This window comes from Fulmarus glacialis, unplaced genomic scaffold (assembly GCF_000690835.1).
Source record: "Fulmarus glacialis isolate BGI_N327 unplaced genomic scaffold, ASM69083v1 scaffold1197, whole genome shotgun sequence".
Taxonomy (NCBI): domain Eukaryota; kingdom Metazoa; phylum Chordata; class Aves; order Procellariiformes; family Procellariidae; genus Fulmarus; species Fulmarus glacialis.
Window position 1 is genome coordinate 48366 of NW_009224858.1, and position 16351 is coordinate 64716.

At 33.9% G+C, this 16351-nt stretch overlaps 1 protein-coding gene across 1 annotated transcript in view; it reads right to left on the minus strand.

Moving 5' to 3' along the window:
• The window catches only part of PFKP (phosphofructokinase, platelet), a 36292-nt gene extending 20454 nt beyond the window's left edge, over positions 1–15838 (minus strand). Inside the window, 10 exon segments of the mRNA XM_009582265.1 lie at positions 379–456; positions 459–509; positions 881–973; positions 2405–2500; positions 2919–3027; positions 3128–3172; positions 3941–4106; positions 6604–6793; positions 9041–9118; positions 15767–15838. Of these exon segments, the coding sequence (XP_009580560.1) occupies positions 379–456; positions 459–509; positions 881–973; positions 2405–2500; positions 2919–3027; positions 3128–3172; positions 3941–4106; positions 6604–6793; positions 9041–9118; positions 15767–15838 (978 nt within the window).
• Positions 15839–16351: the final 513 nt, after the last annotated feature.

The following is a 16351-nucleotide window of genomic DNA, read 5'->3' on the forward strand; positions in this document are numbered from 1 at the left end:
ACGACAAACAAAAAACCCCACAACAATGTATCTATTTTGCATTTTCTTTTTTCAGTTTAAGCTGAACAGTTTTAATGCAGAAACTTGACTGTTGTGTATGACGTGTAAGTGGATGCAAGCATCTGAAGAGGTTGTTGTAGCAATAAAAAGATCTGAGATGAATTTTAAAACAAATTAAAAATATATATATATTTCTTGTTTGTTGGTAGTTCACAAATAAGTAATACAGAGAACACATATGAAGTTCATTACTCCCAAATGTGGAAAATTGCTGCACACGTTCCCATCAGTGTTTTAATGACAACAGACAATTATTGTACACAGTGGTCTGCTGTAGTTAATGAATAACTATAAATTGGCATTTTGCCAGAAACTCACCATCTGCACACACTCCATCAAAGGCAGACGGACAGCCTGGTTTCCAGACAGGGACACGACACAGGCAGGGGGGGGGGGGGGGGAGTAGCTTCTAAAAGAGCAAGCACAGCTTCCACACCCATACGACTTGCCTGAAAACAGATAATTTTTGAATGTTCAAGCAAGCACTTAAAAGCACAAGGCTTCCAATCACAGAAATGGCCACGATTTCTCTGTAAACCAGGCTAAAACCAATTATTCCTTGGTAGGTGAAAATGTCACAGGCTGTTTAATACTCTGAAGTACGGACGATTGTTCTTGCAGCTTTGCTTTTTAATCCTAATATAGATTCCTTTACATGAAATGCTTCCTATTCTGAATTTGAGCTATTCAGACAGTTAATGTGAGATAATAATTGGATTTGTCAAGTTAATCAGGTAAAGAACTACCCCACCCCAAAATAAATAATCAAAATGTAGTTGTACCATGTGGTGCCATGAGTAATTATTTTAGGTTCACTCACCAAAATCCTGTCAAAAGCGGAAGGGGTTCCACCTCTTTGCACATGACCTAAGATAGTTACTCGGGTGTCAAAACCGAGCCGCTGAACCACAAGCTGCAAAGAATTTCAAAATATAGTGGGTTTATTATCATCGTTATTTTATATACACGTGTTAGCATTACTCTGCTTTATATGCTAGTGGAATAATAAAATTCTACATATACTGTAAACTACTATGTCTACAGTAATGAAAACACTACAAAAGTTAAGCCATATTTTCGTTTATTCCTAACCTAGAAGTAAAATCCAGGTTCCTAATCTAAAGGAACATTTTAGTTATTAATGGCAAAACAGTGGCTTAGATTGCAATGCTTTAACTGCAGTTATAATGGCTTCATTATGCACAATCCTCAGCCTTATAAATACAGTCTAAACATTATAATTAGAGTACTTGAAAGAAGTTCAATTACAGTGTTTTATTCACTCACGTTTCATCTATGTGCAAGATTACACTTCCCGAAAGATTCTGAGCAAAACTTTAGTTTAGGTAACTTTTAACCTTAATTGACAAGGCCTTTAGAACTTGCAGTAAAAATTATAATAATAAAACTATTTCATTCAGTCAGACTTTCTTTCCATTTTCTCTGTTAAATATCAAATCTAAAGTCACAGAAAGACATCTTTCATTAATACATCTTCAGCGAGCACGTAAGGTTAGGAATAAGTAATGGATAACATAAAGCAGAAAAAATTTTAGAAGTTATTTACAAAATCTTCTATCCCTGGTATTTATAGTTTTTGAATGTTTTAACTGGCTGAAATTTGTAGCAAGCAAGTAATGTTTCTTCCATAAATGCATAATAGCTATCTGCTGTATGTACACTTAACACCACTTGGTGCTAAATTTTATTTTGTAAAACTGCAATTCTGAATTAAGAGTCAAAGATTACTCTCAATCTGACAGCTATGGAAAACAAAACTTCATAGTCACAGATAAACACCAGGTAAAGTCAAAGTGTCATAGCTCCTTCCTGCCAATGACTATTTTTCAACTTCTTTTATTAAGGGATCCTTTCCAAGAAAAGCAGAATAATTTCAGTTCAAAAGTTTTTCTTAATCTTAGACATCAATGAAATTTTTGGCAAAAAATTAGAAAAAAGTGACAAGACTTTGTCCAAAGTAGACAGTATTATTTCACTATAAGTGAGACCATTATTAAAATTTTACAAGAAATATGAAGTAAAATAGTATTATAATTACTGATTTGAGCTGATTTCAGACACTCTACCCGTGAAGTAGGTACAGTTTTGGACTGTTGTCTTATTTTACAAGGAGAAAAGTTTCTAATTAACATCCACTGAAATAATTCCCCCTTAAGTGGACTATGGATTCAGATAATAAAGCACAAATAGAAAATACAACCAGCAAGCTGTGTGATAAACTACTTTACAGGAACAGATTTACTTTACAGAAATGTTATTGTTGGTAACAAGCCCCATCTTAAGAACAAAACAGAAAGTGCGTCATAAGGATGTTGACACTTACATCCTTAACCTTCTCTGACGTTATAGGCTTGTTGTGGCAATCAATAGCTCCTTCAGCTACAATAATAATATTCAGCCTTTTCTTTCGTGCACGATTCTATAATAAAAATAAAAGCACATCCATATAATAAAAAATCTGAAAGAAATTTACAGCAAAATGTTATAATCAATTGCTATACATTAAGCTGCTAGGATTTGAGGAAGTATTTATTATACTTGATCACTTCAGAGTTCTCACACATTTTACCTTAATACTGGACTTTTCATTGATGAAGTGAAATGTCTTATATCACACTGCTTACATAGGCATACGTTTTTGGAATCCCTACAGTAGGTCATATAATTCTTCAAAACAATCGCAGAATGCAGGAAAAGAACTGTTTAAGATCAAATAGCACTATCTGTGACACCAGAAGCAAAGACATGCTGAAAGTCCTGATCACATGTTTAAATCACTGTTTTCAAACAAACATCTGCAAAGACATCAGGAAATCCCAAACACAGTAAAAGATTACCTCTGAAAGTTTAACACACATTGAATCTTCCCATCCTTCTTCTGGTGGGTATTCAGGAATAAATACCCAATCTGCACCACAGGCTAAGGCACTAACAAGAGCTAGATACCTAATAAACATAACAAATGATTAGACACTTAAGGTTCAGATTTCTTGATCTTTCATAATTATATCTGTATGAGACACAAACTGCTGAAGACCATACATACCCACAGTGTCTCCCCATAACCTCCAGAACAAATGTCCTCTGATGGCTGTAAAAATAAGAAAACAAATTAACTGTAATACTACAACTCAAAAATCCAGTCCAAATTCTTGAAATCAGAACCTGGTATCAGGAAATAGCTTGTGTTTACCATGCTTACCAAACACAGAATTCATTAGCAAAATAGAAGGCTGTATTAAACAACATATTTAAAATTACGTATCTTCCAACGCATAATACATTTTCACTACTACTTTCTTCTCTTATAATTGCCCTTACATGTTTTAGAAGAGGTGAACATTTACTAGAAATGTAAATGATGCAGACCACAGTTAAGAACTGTAATGATATAGCTGTATTTAAAAAAAAAAAAACAACTAAAACAAAACCAAAAACATTTCATTGCTTACATTTTACCTAGGGAAAGCTTATATTCAAACAGATGCTACTTTATACGATTCAAAGTGTGTCTGGATCTTCTCTAGAAGAGTATGTCTGGGAAAGACCAAAAACATATTTAAAAACCAAAGCCTGCCCTTAAAGCTGATGCACCCTCTACAATCAGATGCTTGAAATGCTGCCATGACAGGAATGATGGAAAAGCAGTTACTAAGAAAAAAAGAAAATTGAGACACTTGAAAGATGCAATCAAAAAGAGCTTTTATTCCCACTCTAGAAATATTACAAACATCAGTTACCTAACTTCTATTTAAAATTAACTTGTATCCTCCACTACTGTATGGCAATAGGAAACTTAAGATTTGAAGCATAAACAACTGTATATTTGTTACAGTTTTCTATAATATGCACAATTTACCTTTGAGCAGTGGTCATGATGGCATCCACAACTTCAATGATTCTGTGCAAGGCTGAGTCAGTACCTATGGTCATATCAGTGCCACAGAAGTCATTGTCTATGGATCCAACCATTCCCACAATGTTAAGATAAGCGTATTTCTTAACAGCCTCTTCATCAATCTTTCCTGTAAAGAAGTATCCAGAGAAAGAGTTGTAAGACTTTTTTTTTAAAAAACATTCTAGACATATTGGTTGGGTGCTCTACTTTTGTAAATTAAACATATCCGATATTTTAGGTAAGAAGGTTAGTCAAAACTACAAACAAAAGCCAATCAAACAACCAAACAAAAGAATCCTGCATAGAACTCCTTACAGGAGTAAGGAAGGAAACAAGAGCTTTTCAGTCCATTTCAGTGTCAACAGATTATCAAGTTTTGTAACCAACCTTAAAATTGATGGTTTGGACTTAAACAATAGTATTCAAATTGTAGTCTCAGTGTATGACGTGCAATGAAGAAGTAAAAGGATGCAAACTGGATGTGATTATGGGCATATATAAACAATCAAAAACCAGCATTAAACTTTTGAAGACTTTCTTCTGCCACACTGAAAGGCTCTGATTTCATGATTAATAAGCAAATAGAATAGAAAAGCTCCTATTCTAAGTCTTAGCCTTTGTCTCCCAAGACATCAGTGAAAATGCTGAATCATCCAAGAGTTCTAAAGGATCTCAAGGATGAAATACCTTAGCACTTAAGTGCTTAAAACTACCTTAGTATCTGTGGATGCGATGGTAGTAAATGCCAAATTTTTAATATGGGATTCAAGAACTATATATCAATGTGTTTAATGTCTATACTAGAGAAAATTGAAACCATAATGGAAAATACAACTAATATCCATAAAGATAAATACAGCATTCTGAAGAAGAATCAAAATGTTTTCTATGATGTATACCATGCATTACAAACCTTTTCTAGAGTTCCAAAGGTGACTTAATAATTACATGAATAAGGGATAACTGGTTGACATATTCTACTTGATTTCCAAAAAGCCATTGACAAGGTCTGTCCTCAAAGGATTTTGAGGAAACTAAGTAGCCATAGCATAAGAGAGAAGGCTTTTGCATAGAATAAATAATATGAAACAGAGGGTAAAAAATACAAAACAGAGGACAGTAGTAAATATAAGTTCTTGTATCTCAGGAAGACAACCAATGGAGTTCTACAGGGATCTGCGCTGTTCAACATACTCAGCAATAACCTAGGAATGAGCAGTAAGGTGCCAAAGTTTACTGATCAAACTGAATTATTTGGGTTCTAAAGCTGTGGTGTGTCTGAGAAGAAATGAAGAAGACTAGCAAGACACAGTGAGCAGTAAAGTATCAGATGGAATTCATTGTTGATAAATGTAGACTAATATACATGAAAAATGTACCCTAACATCACAAACAAAATAGTGCTATTTTCAGCACGATAATATAATAATGCTGTTTTCATTAATAAATCAGCCTCAATGCTCAATAGCAGTCAAAAAAAAAATCAAAATATTAGAAAATATTAGGAAAACAATAGAGAACAAAACAAAGTTCATTATACTACTGTGTAGATCCATGGTTTGCCCTCATCTTGAATACTGGGTGCAGTTGTGGTCCTCCCACCTCAAAAAGGACATGGTAGAACTGGAAAAGGTTCAGAGAAGGGCAACAAAGATGATCAAAGGTATAGAACTTACATATAAGGAACAACTAAGCAAACTAGGACTCTTCCATCTAGAAAAAGAGATGATGAAGGGAAAATAAGACAGCTGTAAAATCTCGAGTGACATGCGGAGAGGAAGCAGGATTGATCATTCACTGTTTGTTCTAACACAAAAATTACAGGACATCAAATAAAGCTAGAAGCCAGCAGGATCAAAATAAATAGGAGGAGAAGATTCTTCACAATCTTCATCATCAGTGAAGCTGTATAACTCCTTGCTACACAATGTTTTCAGCAAAAATCTGTATGCTATCAAGGAGGCTGTATACATTCATCGAAGAGAAATTCATTAAGGACTGCTAACAGCATCTGGTTCAGGGTCCTGAAGACAGAAATGATGGAACCTATCAGAGTATTTATATATTATGAATAACGTATAGCATCCACACAGCATTATTTAGGCTTGTTCTGTTCTTTTACTCTTCCCTATACGTTCTCTTGGATGGTATCACAGATAACTACTGGGCTGGATGCACTTTTAGCAACAGCCACTTAATGTTCTGATCTTAAACAAATAGTGACATATAGGCAGGAAAGCATCATAATTTAATAACAACCAAGTGTGTAGCTTGTTGGAAGAAAGGAATTACCATCTCAGTTTGGATTTGAGGGCAAAGGCCTTTTCAAGCAGAAGGTTCAAAGTTCAGGCCCTGAAAATTATTCATAATGGGGGAAAAAAGCCACACAGACAGTTGCCCAGTAACTTATTTGGCCTTTTTGAACCTTTACCGTATATAAGAGAGGATGTACAGAAATCAAAACCTATTACTTTATGAAGAACCATGTAATTTCCTAGAATGTATGCATTTGATTTTTTAACTTAAGAAATACCCTCGGGATATAGTTTGTGCACGTATACTTAGGGCACATGACTTCCCTGGAAATTGGACTAGAAGTCTAGAGGGCCTAAAGGGAAACTTACCTTTCTGTGCCAGTTCTTCTAGAAGTCCACTCCATTCTTCACGGAACAGATTGGCACCAGTTAAGCTACCATCTCCGCCAATCACACAAAGATTAGTGATTCCTCTCTGAACCAAGTTATAGGCTGCCTGCAGGCGGCCCTCCCGGGTACGAAAGGATTTGCAGCGTGCACTACCAATAACTGTACCTCCCTAGAAAAAGAAAGTATAAGAGTTTTAATTTATAATCCAGTATTTTACTGTATTTTTTTTAAGATGGATTAAGGATGAATGGTTGTTTTGTAGCATAACCTCCATCTTTAATTTTACAGTGAGTAAAAAGTAATGAAAAACAAAGAATTATCAAACCTGTGGGAAATTATGTTCTCAAGACTGGATACACACACCAGGGAAAAGGGAAAAAACACTCAAAAATGACTGATGAAGAGCTATTCTTGAAGAAAAATGTTAAATGATTCAGGATTAATTTCAGTAGCATTCCAATTAATTATCTAATTATTACTTACATGTGATAACAATAGTAAAAGAAATACAATACTAAGTAGTTAAGAATTTAGATGAATTTGCCTCAAAGCATGACATTTTTCCCCTAATATCATGGAATACACAAACAATAACAGATGTATCCCTAAAGCTCAAAAGTAGCATTTATTGTCATTCTACAGAATTACGAAAAGAACTGCATCCACATTTGGTGCCGAATAGATCAGATGGATGTTAAATTTTCTGTTTTATTAATTTATCTGCTGCATTTATTAATATGATTTAAAGACCTTCCTGCAAAAATGGAAGTTATTATTTTCAAAAAAGACTGAAGCCCTGTCACTGAAAATTGGTGGGCATCTTGCTGAAAACAAGTTATTTACAAATCTTCTGTGTTTATGTTGTTCAGCCACTCAAGAAAAGTCTAATTTTTGCCTTATTTATTGTCGCAGTAAGAAATAAAATTAATTAAGACTGCAAAAACATTTTTTTTCCTCCAAACAAATCTGGAGATGATTAGCTCACTTTTGCACAAACATCCCCTTCACTTCAATTGATAATAAATCAGTCATGCCAATCTAAATTTGAGCTCCAATCTGTAGAGGCTGTACTGATGTGATTTGCCCTATCAATAGGTGTTTCAGCTCTCAAGCCAGTCCTAGGCACTATTTTACTGTCTACATTGCAACACACAACAGCTGCTAGTGGGAGGGGAAAAAAAAAAAAAGTGGAATAGAAGAAATTCAGCGTTCTCCACAGGCAAAAAAGTAGAAGTGTACACATGGAGATGTTCTAAAAATAACAAATTGGAACTAAAAAACATATCTAAACTAGGTATTTTCATACTTAAAAAAAAATAGTTTTAAGTGGAAAAGAGACTATATATTTGAAACAATGTACTACAACTTGTTCTGATTAAACAGAAATATAGATTGGGCTGAAAAATCTTTTATCAAAACAACTAAACACATTTTTTAAGACGCATCCTCAGCTTCACTGTTGGTCTGTTGAATTCCTAGCAATCAGGCTCACAAAGTTGTTATTCTTATAGTACGTATGCTATATACATGTACAGGATGCCTACATCCTGCTCCTGCCTATGTTCCTGTGTCTTGGCCATGACATCTCAATTTTCTCTTAATCATAAGATTACAGATTCTACAAGATAGACAGGGGATTAAAAAAACAACCAAAAAACCAAACATACATGGAAAAAATATGTCACAATATTCCAGGGTATTTGTTTGTTAAAAATTAAAAATCTATTTTTTTCTCTGCTAACTGCTTTTTGTTTATTATATTAGCTTTACAGAAAACTCCAAAGAAACCCACGCTTCACCTGGAGGTAGTTTTCAGAGAGCTTGGCAAGCAGTAAGGCCTCTTCACCAAACATAACATCTGCTCTGGAAGAGGTAACAACATTACCATGCTGAGGAAAAGTGTAAGGAGATCCAAATGGCCACCTTGCAGAACATTGTAATATAAAATGTACAGACAAAGTCACCAGTATTACCTGAGCTCTGGAGAACTGTACTGTAATTATATCCATTACTATAATTCTAAATCCACTTACACAGAAAGCCAACGGGGTTTCGTAAGAAAGCACTTGCCTTACAAAACACAGTTGTTTCATATTTTGGCCCTGTAATGTCTTTTTTATTAAATATAGGCTTGTCAATACAGCTTTAGGAGGCTAACGACATGTAATGTTGAAAATCTAGGACAAAGGTTTTCAAGATTATTTCTGTGCACCAAATACATGACCACACAAAGATCTTTAGAAAGTGTCAAACAACCATACTGTAGAAATCAGGCTCTGCTAAAAGTGGTATGTGCTGGTCACTCAGTCATCACAGAATTCAAATCCATAATTACAGTGGTTGCCTGGATCTAGAATTTTGGTTCCCTGTTTAAAGAGAGACGGTTTGGGTCCCACCCCTACCCCCTAACACTTACCACTTGCAGGATACTTGAAACACTTTCCCATGAAACTTCTACAATATTATCACCTCCATCAACCATTCCCTGGTAACCCTGAAAGAGAAGTAGTATTTCAGAAGTCTGATTTGAAAAATTGTGTAACATTTCCACTGCAGTAATACTCACCTTGTGTATTTTAATGCAACTTTAAGTAATAAGAAACACCAAATAAAAAAATATTCAATTTAAATGAAACAACATTCAAGCAGGTATCATATTAGGCAGAAAAAAAGCCGAACAAACCCTCTTCCTAAAAGATCAGTTCCAAAGAAAACTTCAAGATAAAGTAATACTTTACACAGATTACACAGCTTATAAACTAGAATGGCAACATATTTGTCCTTTCTTAGGAATAAATATTCAGTTATTTTTTAAAAACTACAAGGACAGAAGAACTTTGAAAAGCATTATAAAATGTGCTTCCTAAAAACATAACCTCAGCCTGAGGTCATGATCTTTGAAAAATATCTAACTTTGTAATACTTTGTATACTTTTCCCCCCAAGGTAGATATAAGCAAAACAAAATAAAGAGCAACAACCAAAAACTTTTCATAAAGGAAGAAGAAATCAAGTCACATAATCTTTATTCCTTTTTGGAGGCAGTTACACAATAGATAGATGAAAGAATTTTAGTATAAAAATACAACTTTTAGTGATGCATTTAAGAAATCCTTAATACCTTAACTCAAATGGTCTTCAGAAACCAATGCATGCTCTAATATAGAAAGAGCTACACTTAGTTGAAAGAAGAACTATCCAGTGAGCAGCTGAAGGGTTTTGTTACGCCTGGCTTTATTAACTCTCTGCATAAATACTAGCAGAAAGATACTGACAATTACAGATTCCTTTCCATTAGGTGATATTGTGAACACTGATTAAAAAAAAAAAAAAAAAAAAAAAAGAAAATACAGCAAAGTTCTGACCTGGAAAAACCTGATACTGACATCAGAATAAAACCAGAGTTACCCTTCAACTTTTTGACATTTAAATCCAAAGGGAAAAAAAACATGCTAGGTTAAAGAAAACAAACAAAAACCACCAAACAAAAATAAACATGACCACATTTATGTCTCCATTTTTATATTATGTGTACATATGGATAATCATGCTGAGGAAGAACTAGTTAACCTTTCTTCTGTAGGCAGTTCCTACAAGACTGTACATTAAGGTTCTCAATAATAAATCAGGTGGAACTAGAAAGAGAAGAGAGTTTAGAAGACAGCTAAACTGACATTATAAACTGGAGGCACTTACTTTGGCACAATCCAGAGTACATGTAGATTTTATCCAGTAAGCAGTAACTTGGAAATGTACAAAGCCTACACTGGCTTAAAAAGCCATATATATCTTATGTGAATACTATATCATACTTGGAGTCCCTCACTAGCATGATAGGATAAGAATATAAAGATGACCTGGACTCAGCAAAAGTACAAGTTACTCAAATTAAGCTTTCTAGGATTCTAGTACAGATTCCAAGGGGAAAGCATAAAAGATCCTGCTCAGTGAGACTTGACTAATGAATTTACATATAAGATGATCAAGTAATAGTAAAGAAACAGCTAGGTGGAAAACAACCTGTGTCTCTAATTTCTGTCATTCAACAGATCTTTTCAATATTTTGTATACTCTCCAGATAACTTTGATATGTATCTAATGTCATAGATACATACTGTCTTGTATTCTAATGTATACACATAATGACTTGAAGCTAAGACATTATTTGCACAATTCCTTCAAAATTAGAGCAAGTTGGGAAAGAAATAATGCTTAATCTACGTATCAACTAAAAAAAAAACAAAAACAAAAACAAAAAAAACCCAAAAAACTTTCTCAGATAAAGTGCAAAGATCTTCAGACAGAAACATTCCAGTGGATCCAACTGAGCTTGATGAAGGCTAATAAATTAGCAAGTTCACTTATCACAAGTTTGCTTGATTTTTGTTTTTAAAGCAAAGAATCCAATGTTCCTTGTATGACTAATTGAAAGCTTTTCCTATCGGTGTTCCTATTGGCAACTGCAATAACACAAAGATTCATAGGCAACAAATCCTGAAAGAATAGTGTGACGTTGCATCCTAACTCAGTTTGTAACACTGACTATAGTAAGCTGTACTACAAGCTGACAAAAATATACACAGTTCACATATTTGCTCCAATCATCCATCTTCCATTTTTTCTTGAGAGGAAAAATTAAGTGGATCCAAGAAAGTAGTATATACAGTAAGTATATACATAATTATATACATATCATGAGACTCATGGGTGAAAATTCCCAATTCTAACAAATCTAAAACACAGGGGAAAGCAAACGGATAAACTACTATTTGAAATTGTCTGTAAGATCTGAAACACCTTACAGCTAGGCTAAGGATAAGCTATGACAGACTCCTGCACCATGCATTTTTAAAATAGAAAGAACTCATGCATTCTAGTCAGAAGTCCACATCGGTTCTACTTTCTCTGTGTAGACAAGCGAGAACAGGGGCTGTATTAACAACTCCTCCCAGTACAAGGTAAGGACAGGGAGCTTTTGGAACAGGCCTGATATACTTCAGCTGTTACATTAGCTTTTCCTAACTCAGTTCTGCTTGCCAAGTAAGTGTACGTAAGCTAGCTCTGAATTGTAGCTAGAATTTCCACACTGTTCTTCCATACCATTAAGAGATACAAAAGCCATAGAATTAAAACAGCTTTCTAGAAAAGCTATAGGGAAAAAAAGACGACCAATTATAATTGAAGTATTAATAATGATCATGATTTCCATTTATCACTTTAGTTATTTAAACACTGATACTAACTTGGGGACTGGGCAATACATCTTAAAGCTAGAATTTAGCTTGAAATATTGTATCAAATAGTTCAACACTTATAATTGACTGGTTACCGAAAATTACTAGCAGATGTGAATACAGATCTTAATAAAAACAGGGGACCTGTCAATTTACATTTTTAAAAAAAAAGAATCTTACTCACATTCTAAAAACAACATCTTGGGTACTAAGATACTAAAACTATGGGGCAAGAATGGGGAAAAAAGTAAACTGTCAAAAATAGCGGAAGCACTATACTTGAAGATCAACCTCATTTTATGCTTATTCCTTCCTCTACCCAAAATCTGAAGAATCGAAGATGAACTAGAGGAAATCGCTGTGAGTCATATGTTCACAGGGTACATACATATACACTGTAACTCCCGGAGAGAGTGGCAGAGACAGCAGACTTGCTTCCAGTCTTAACTCTACAAACAAAAGCTTTTGAAAAAGAACAAGCCATCTTCTGATATGTTACATGCGAGACATTTGGGGCTTTGACAGTTATTTAAGTTTACTTACTGAGCTTTTTTAGGTATTGCTCAACAACGTAAAATACTAGCATCACTGAGTGCACAAACCACCACATAAAAGACATGAATTTTTCCTCACAGAAATCCGTGACTGCCGTACCATTGCATTTCCAATGCTGGCCTCTTGAGAAAAAGATTCTTAATCAAGATGAAGAATCTAAAAGTTCCATAGCTTAGTAGTAAGAGCACGCATCCACTGGGAACTATGTGCTTCAATCCTGGAAAAAGGGCAGGTTATTTGTATTGTATTATATTTAAGACCTCAGTTTCTAAAATGAATTGCCATATGAGAGGCATCAGTTTTTCTTCTCGTTCTCAATTTAAAAAAAAAAAACAAACAAAACCAACTTAAATCACTTCTGATTAGTGAAAAAATTTAAACTAGCCTCCTAGAGCAGCTTGGTACTTTTACATGTACTTCCACCTCCTAGATTTCCACAACATGAGTGAAGTAAGTCCACGGGTATTCAAATTTTAATTCAGATTGGGGTAGATTTGAGGAATAATGTGGTGCTAGTCAGTGAGGGTGCCTACAGACTGTTTATATACTAAAATTAAATACTAAAAGATGTTAACATCAATAAAATATGAAACAGGGCAACTGTATAGAGTAAGCACTGTTTCCACGAATTAATAGCAAAAATTTCAAATGTGCTAATTTCAATGAATTAAGATACAAAGGGTTTTTTTAAAATTTTATAGCTATAAAATTAGTTTTTTTATATAAACTATACAAATTACATATAAATGTAATAAATTATAGTTTTGTATGTCCAAATAGCCCATGAATTCCAATATCTAACTGTTTCTTTCTTTGGGCTTTGGTAAACCCAACTTAAAAGAGGCTAGAAAATTACTTATATCTAGTTCATTGCCAATTTTTATTTATTTATCTTGGTAATCTCTCTCTTATCACAAAATGAAGCAAAATGGAGTTAGGAAACAAAAGGAAAACAGCGTTATTGTTTTACTTAGAATATGGAGCTAGTTTTGGCCACAACTGTAGAAGACAGATGGTTTTACAGTATAAAAAAGTTCTTATGACAGAGAAAGTTACAGGAGAAAAAGAGCATACGACAACTAGAGCAAAGTAGGCTTGAAAAGGCTGAGACCTTTAACTCCGTTTTTGGCTCCAAATAAGAAAACATTTTTCACCTTTCAGATGTTGCCACTTCAGTTTTTTTCTTCACTTTTTCAGAGGAGCTTCAATACAAGTATCACTTTACCCTGACGTATGTTTGTCTAGTTAAAATGCCTACTCAAAATGTAGGCTAAAAATATACTATTCTCGTTGCTTAACACACTGAAGTCTGCATTTGATAAACTGTAATTTTTAGAAGGGCCTTATTAAAAGTATTAAATAAAATAACTTCAGGTATATACAAAAATACATCTCCTCTGTATACATCATGCAAAGGCTTATAATAGGGATCGTTAGTGACAAGTCTTACCCTAAGATTTTTACCTTCCACTATACTTGTCACCTGTTTCCTATTTCAAAGTGCTGAAATTAAATAGTTGTTTCATTTCAAAGCTTGCAACAGTGTTTCTCTGAAGCACTTATATGCATTGTGAAAGGAAACTGACTTCATGTTTTAATTAACACAGAGTCAGAGAGGAAAAAAGCTTGGCATTCAGTACTTCCTGAAACACAGAACTGAATGGACTAATCTAGAAGCAAGAATCTCTTTCAGAGCTATTACCCATACTTACAGAGAAATGTGCATTTTTCTCCCAGACTGCGCTGTTACAATGAAGATAGAATGACAATATATAATGGAAACTGAAAATTCTAACATTGACTTGATTTTTACAATCGACTCTAGCAATTAACAGAGGAACATGATAACTCAAGTAGTGCAATTTTGTTAAGTTCAGAAAAACAGAAATATCTAAATTTCTCTGGAAATTTATCACTGAATACACTCTGTGATACAAAACAGTTTTTAAAAGCTGACAAAAGTAAACATACTGTAAGATGAACTACAAAGATGGTAATTCTTAAGTTAAACATAATTAAAAAAAAAATCCAAGTTCTGGCCTTTAAAGGCAGACAAAAAACCCCTCCTTATTTCCACAGAAGTATCTGACCCATTTCACCAAGCCTGCAAAACAGCTGAACACTGAAGGAATTCTAGAGATTGGCCATGTAATTAGCACACACTAAGTATTCAGAGCTATTTGCTGTAGCACTGTAGTACAAAAGAAATTTGGAGCACAGTGCTCTGCTTATTTGCATTTCAATATACTTCACATCTCTTTAGTAAATGAGCTATAGGAATAAGCAGACACAGAAAGAAAATGGATAAATAGCTACCTTTTAAAGCTAAATTGATATTTTGCATGCGCGAAACAAAAAACAAAGTACTCTCCTAGCACTTCTATGAATTATAGTACTCCATATTTTTATATTAAATATTAAAATTACATTTTGCTAGGAATATTACCTACCATATCAAATGTTTCATAATCACCTCAAACTTCTAAGGAGTTGTATAAGAATTCCAGTGTGAACAGAACGACTTTTTGCTAAATATATTTACTGTACTGTTTAATCTGCAAATTTTATAAAAACTGAAAGTGTCTTTCAGGCAGAAGTCTAATTATAACTTAGTATTCCAGTAAGACATACACATATAATATTAATTTGGCATTTACATTAAACTCATCATTTTTGCATATCAAGTAATTGCTACAGAAGTTAACAATCTTCATGCACATGCAGTCATAAGCTTCAACCACAAAATTCTGACGTCTAGACACACTACTGATGGAGCAGGTTTTTTAGTGGGGTCTTTTTTGTTTGTTGGTTGGAGTTTTTTCAGTTACAACTTCCTACCTATAAGCCAGGAAAGATGGCACCAGCCTGACAGTATTCTTGATCAAAAACAAGTTGTGTAATCTGTGAAATGAGGGTGATGGCACATCCTTATCATACCCTAGGAAAATGGACTGGGGGAAAGTCAAAGGGTTAAGAATTAGTAGTTTCACTAGGTTTAGGAAGGTATTTATGAAGTACAATATTTGGGGCCAAACATAGAACAAGTACACAAATACATAGCTCACTGCTGGGTGACAACCATCTCTGGTTTTCTCAGTATTTTCAAGCTTCTGGTGGCACATAAAGAATTCCATATATTTAAAAAATTACTTTTAAATGAAATACTTTTAGCATATACCTTGTGAAAAGTACTTTCCACAAAAATAAAAAATATGAAATAAAATGTTGATATGATGAAAGGGAATGACATCTACAATTTTTTTTTAATTTATACTATTCATTCTCCATGAGCTTTCCACAAAAATTCAAGTAAAGTCAGAAGACAAATACAAAATGAATAAAACAAAAACTAACCTCATAAACAAAATACACTTTGGCTTTTACATAGATTCCCATACGTACTACTGCACGCACAGCAGCATTCATACCTGGGAAGAAAAAGCAAAATCACATTGTTATAAGTTATCCAATATTTTTTGTATACTATAAATTTTCACTGTCTTTAAAAAAAAAAAAGAATCATTTACTCATTCCTAAAGACAATGATCAGCATTTACTAAAACAGAAATTTGTTTAATGACAGTGCAATCAGCCCATGAATATTAAGGGTGCAGAACTATTTCCTTTGTTACAATAATTATGTGGATGCCAATATGTGTGTTAATCAGAGATTAAATTACTGCTGATTGTAAAACAGCATTGTAAAAGTAACAGCTACTAAATCAGATACAGAAAGTAAATTCATTTCACAATAATGATTAGTTTTCTATCTGAAATGTAAAACATACAGCCAGTTAAAATTTAGCTTCTTCAAAGGAGAAATTATATTGTAACAGTTGTTCTTCCTGAGTTTTGCAAAGTAACACAGGTGTATACACAGTATTTCGTGGGGAGCGCAGCCAAAGCTCCTGACATGGACAGGTGTGCCCACTTAAAAAG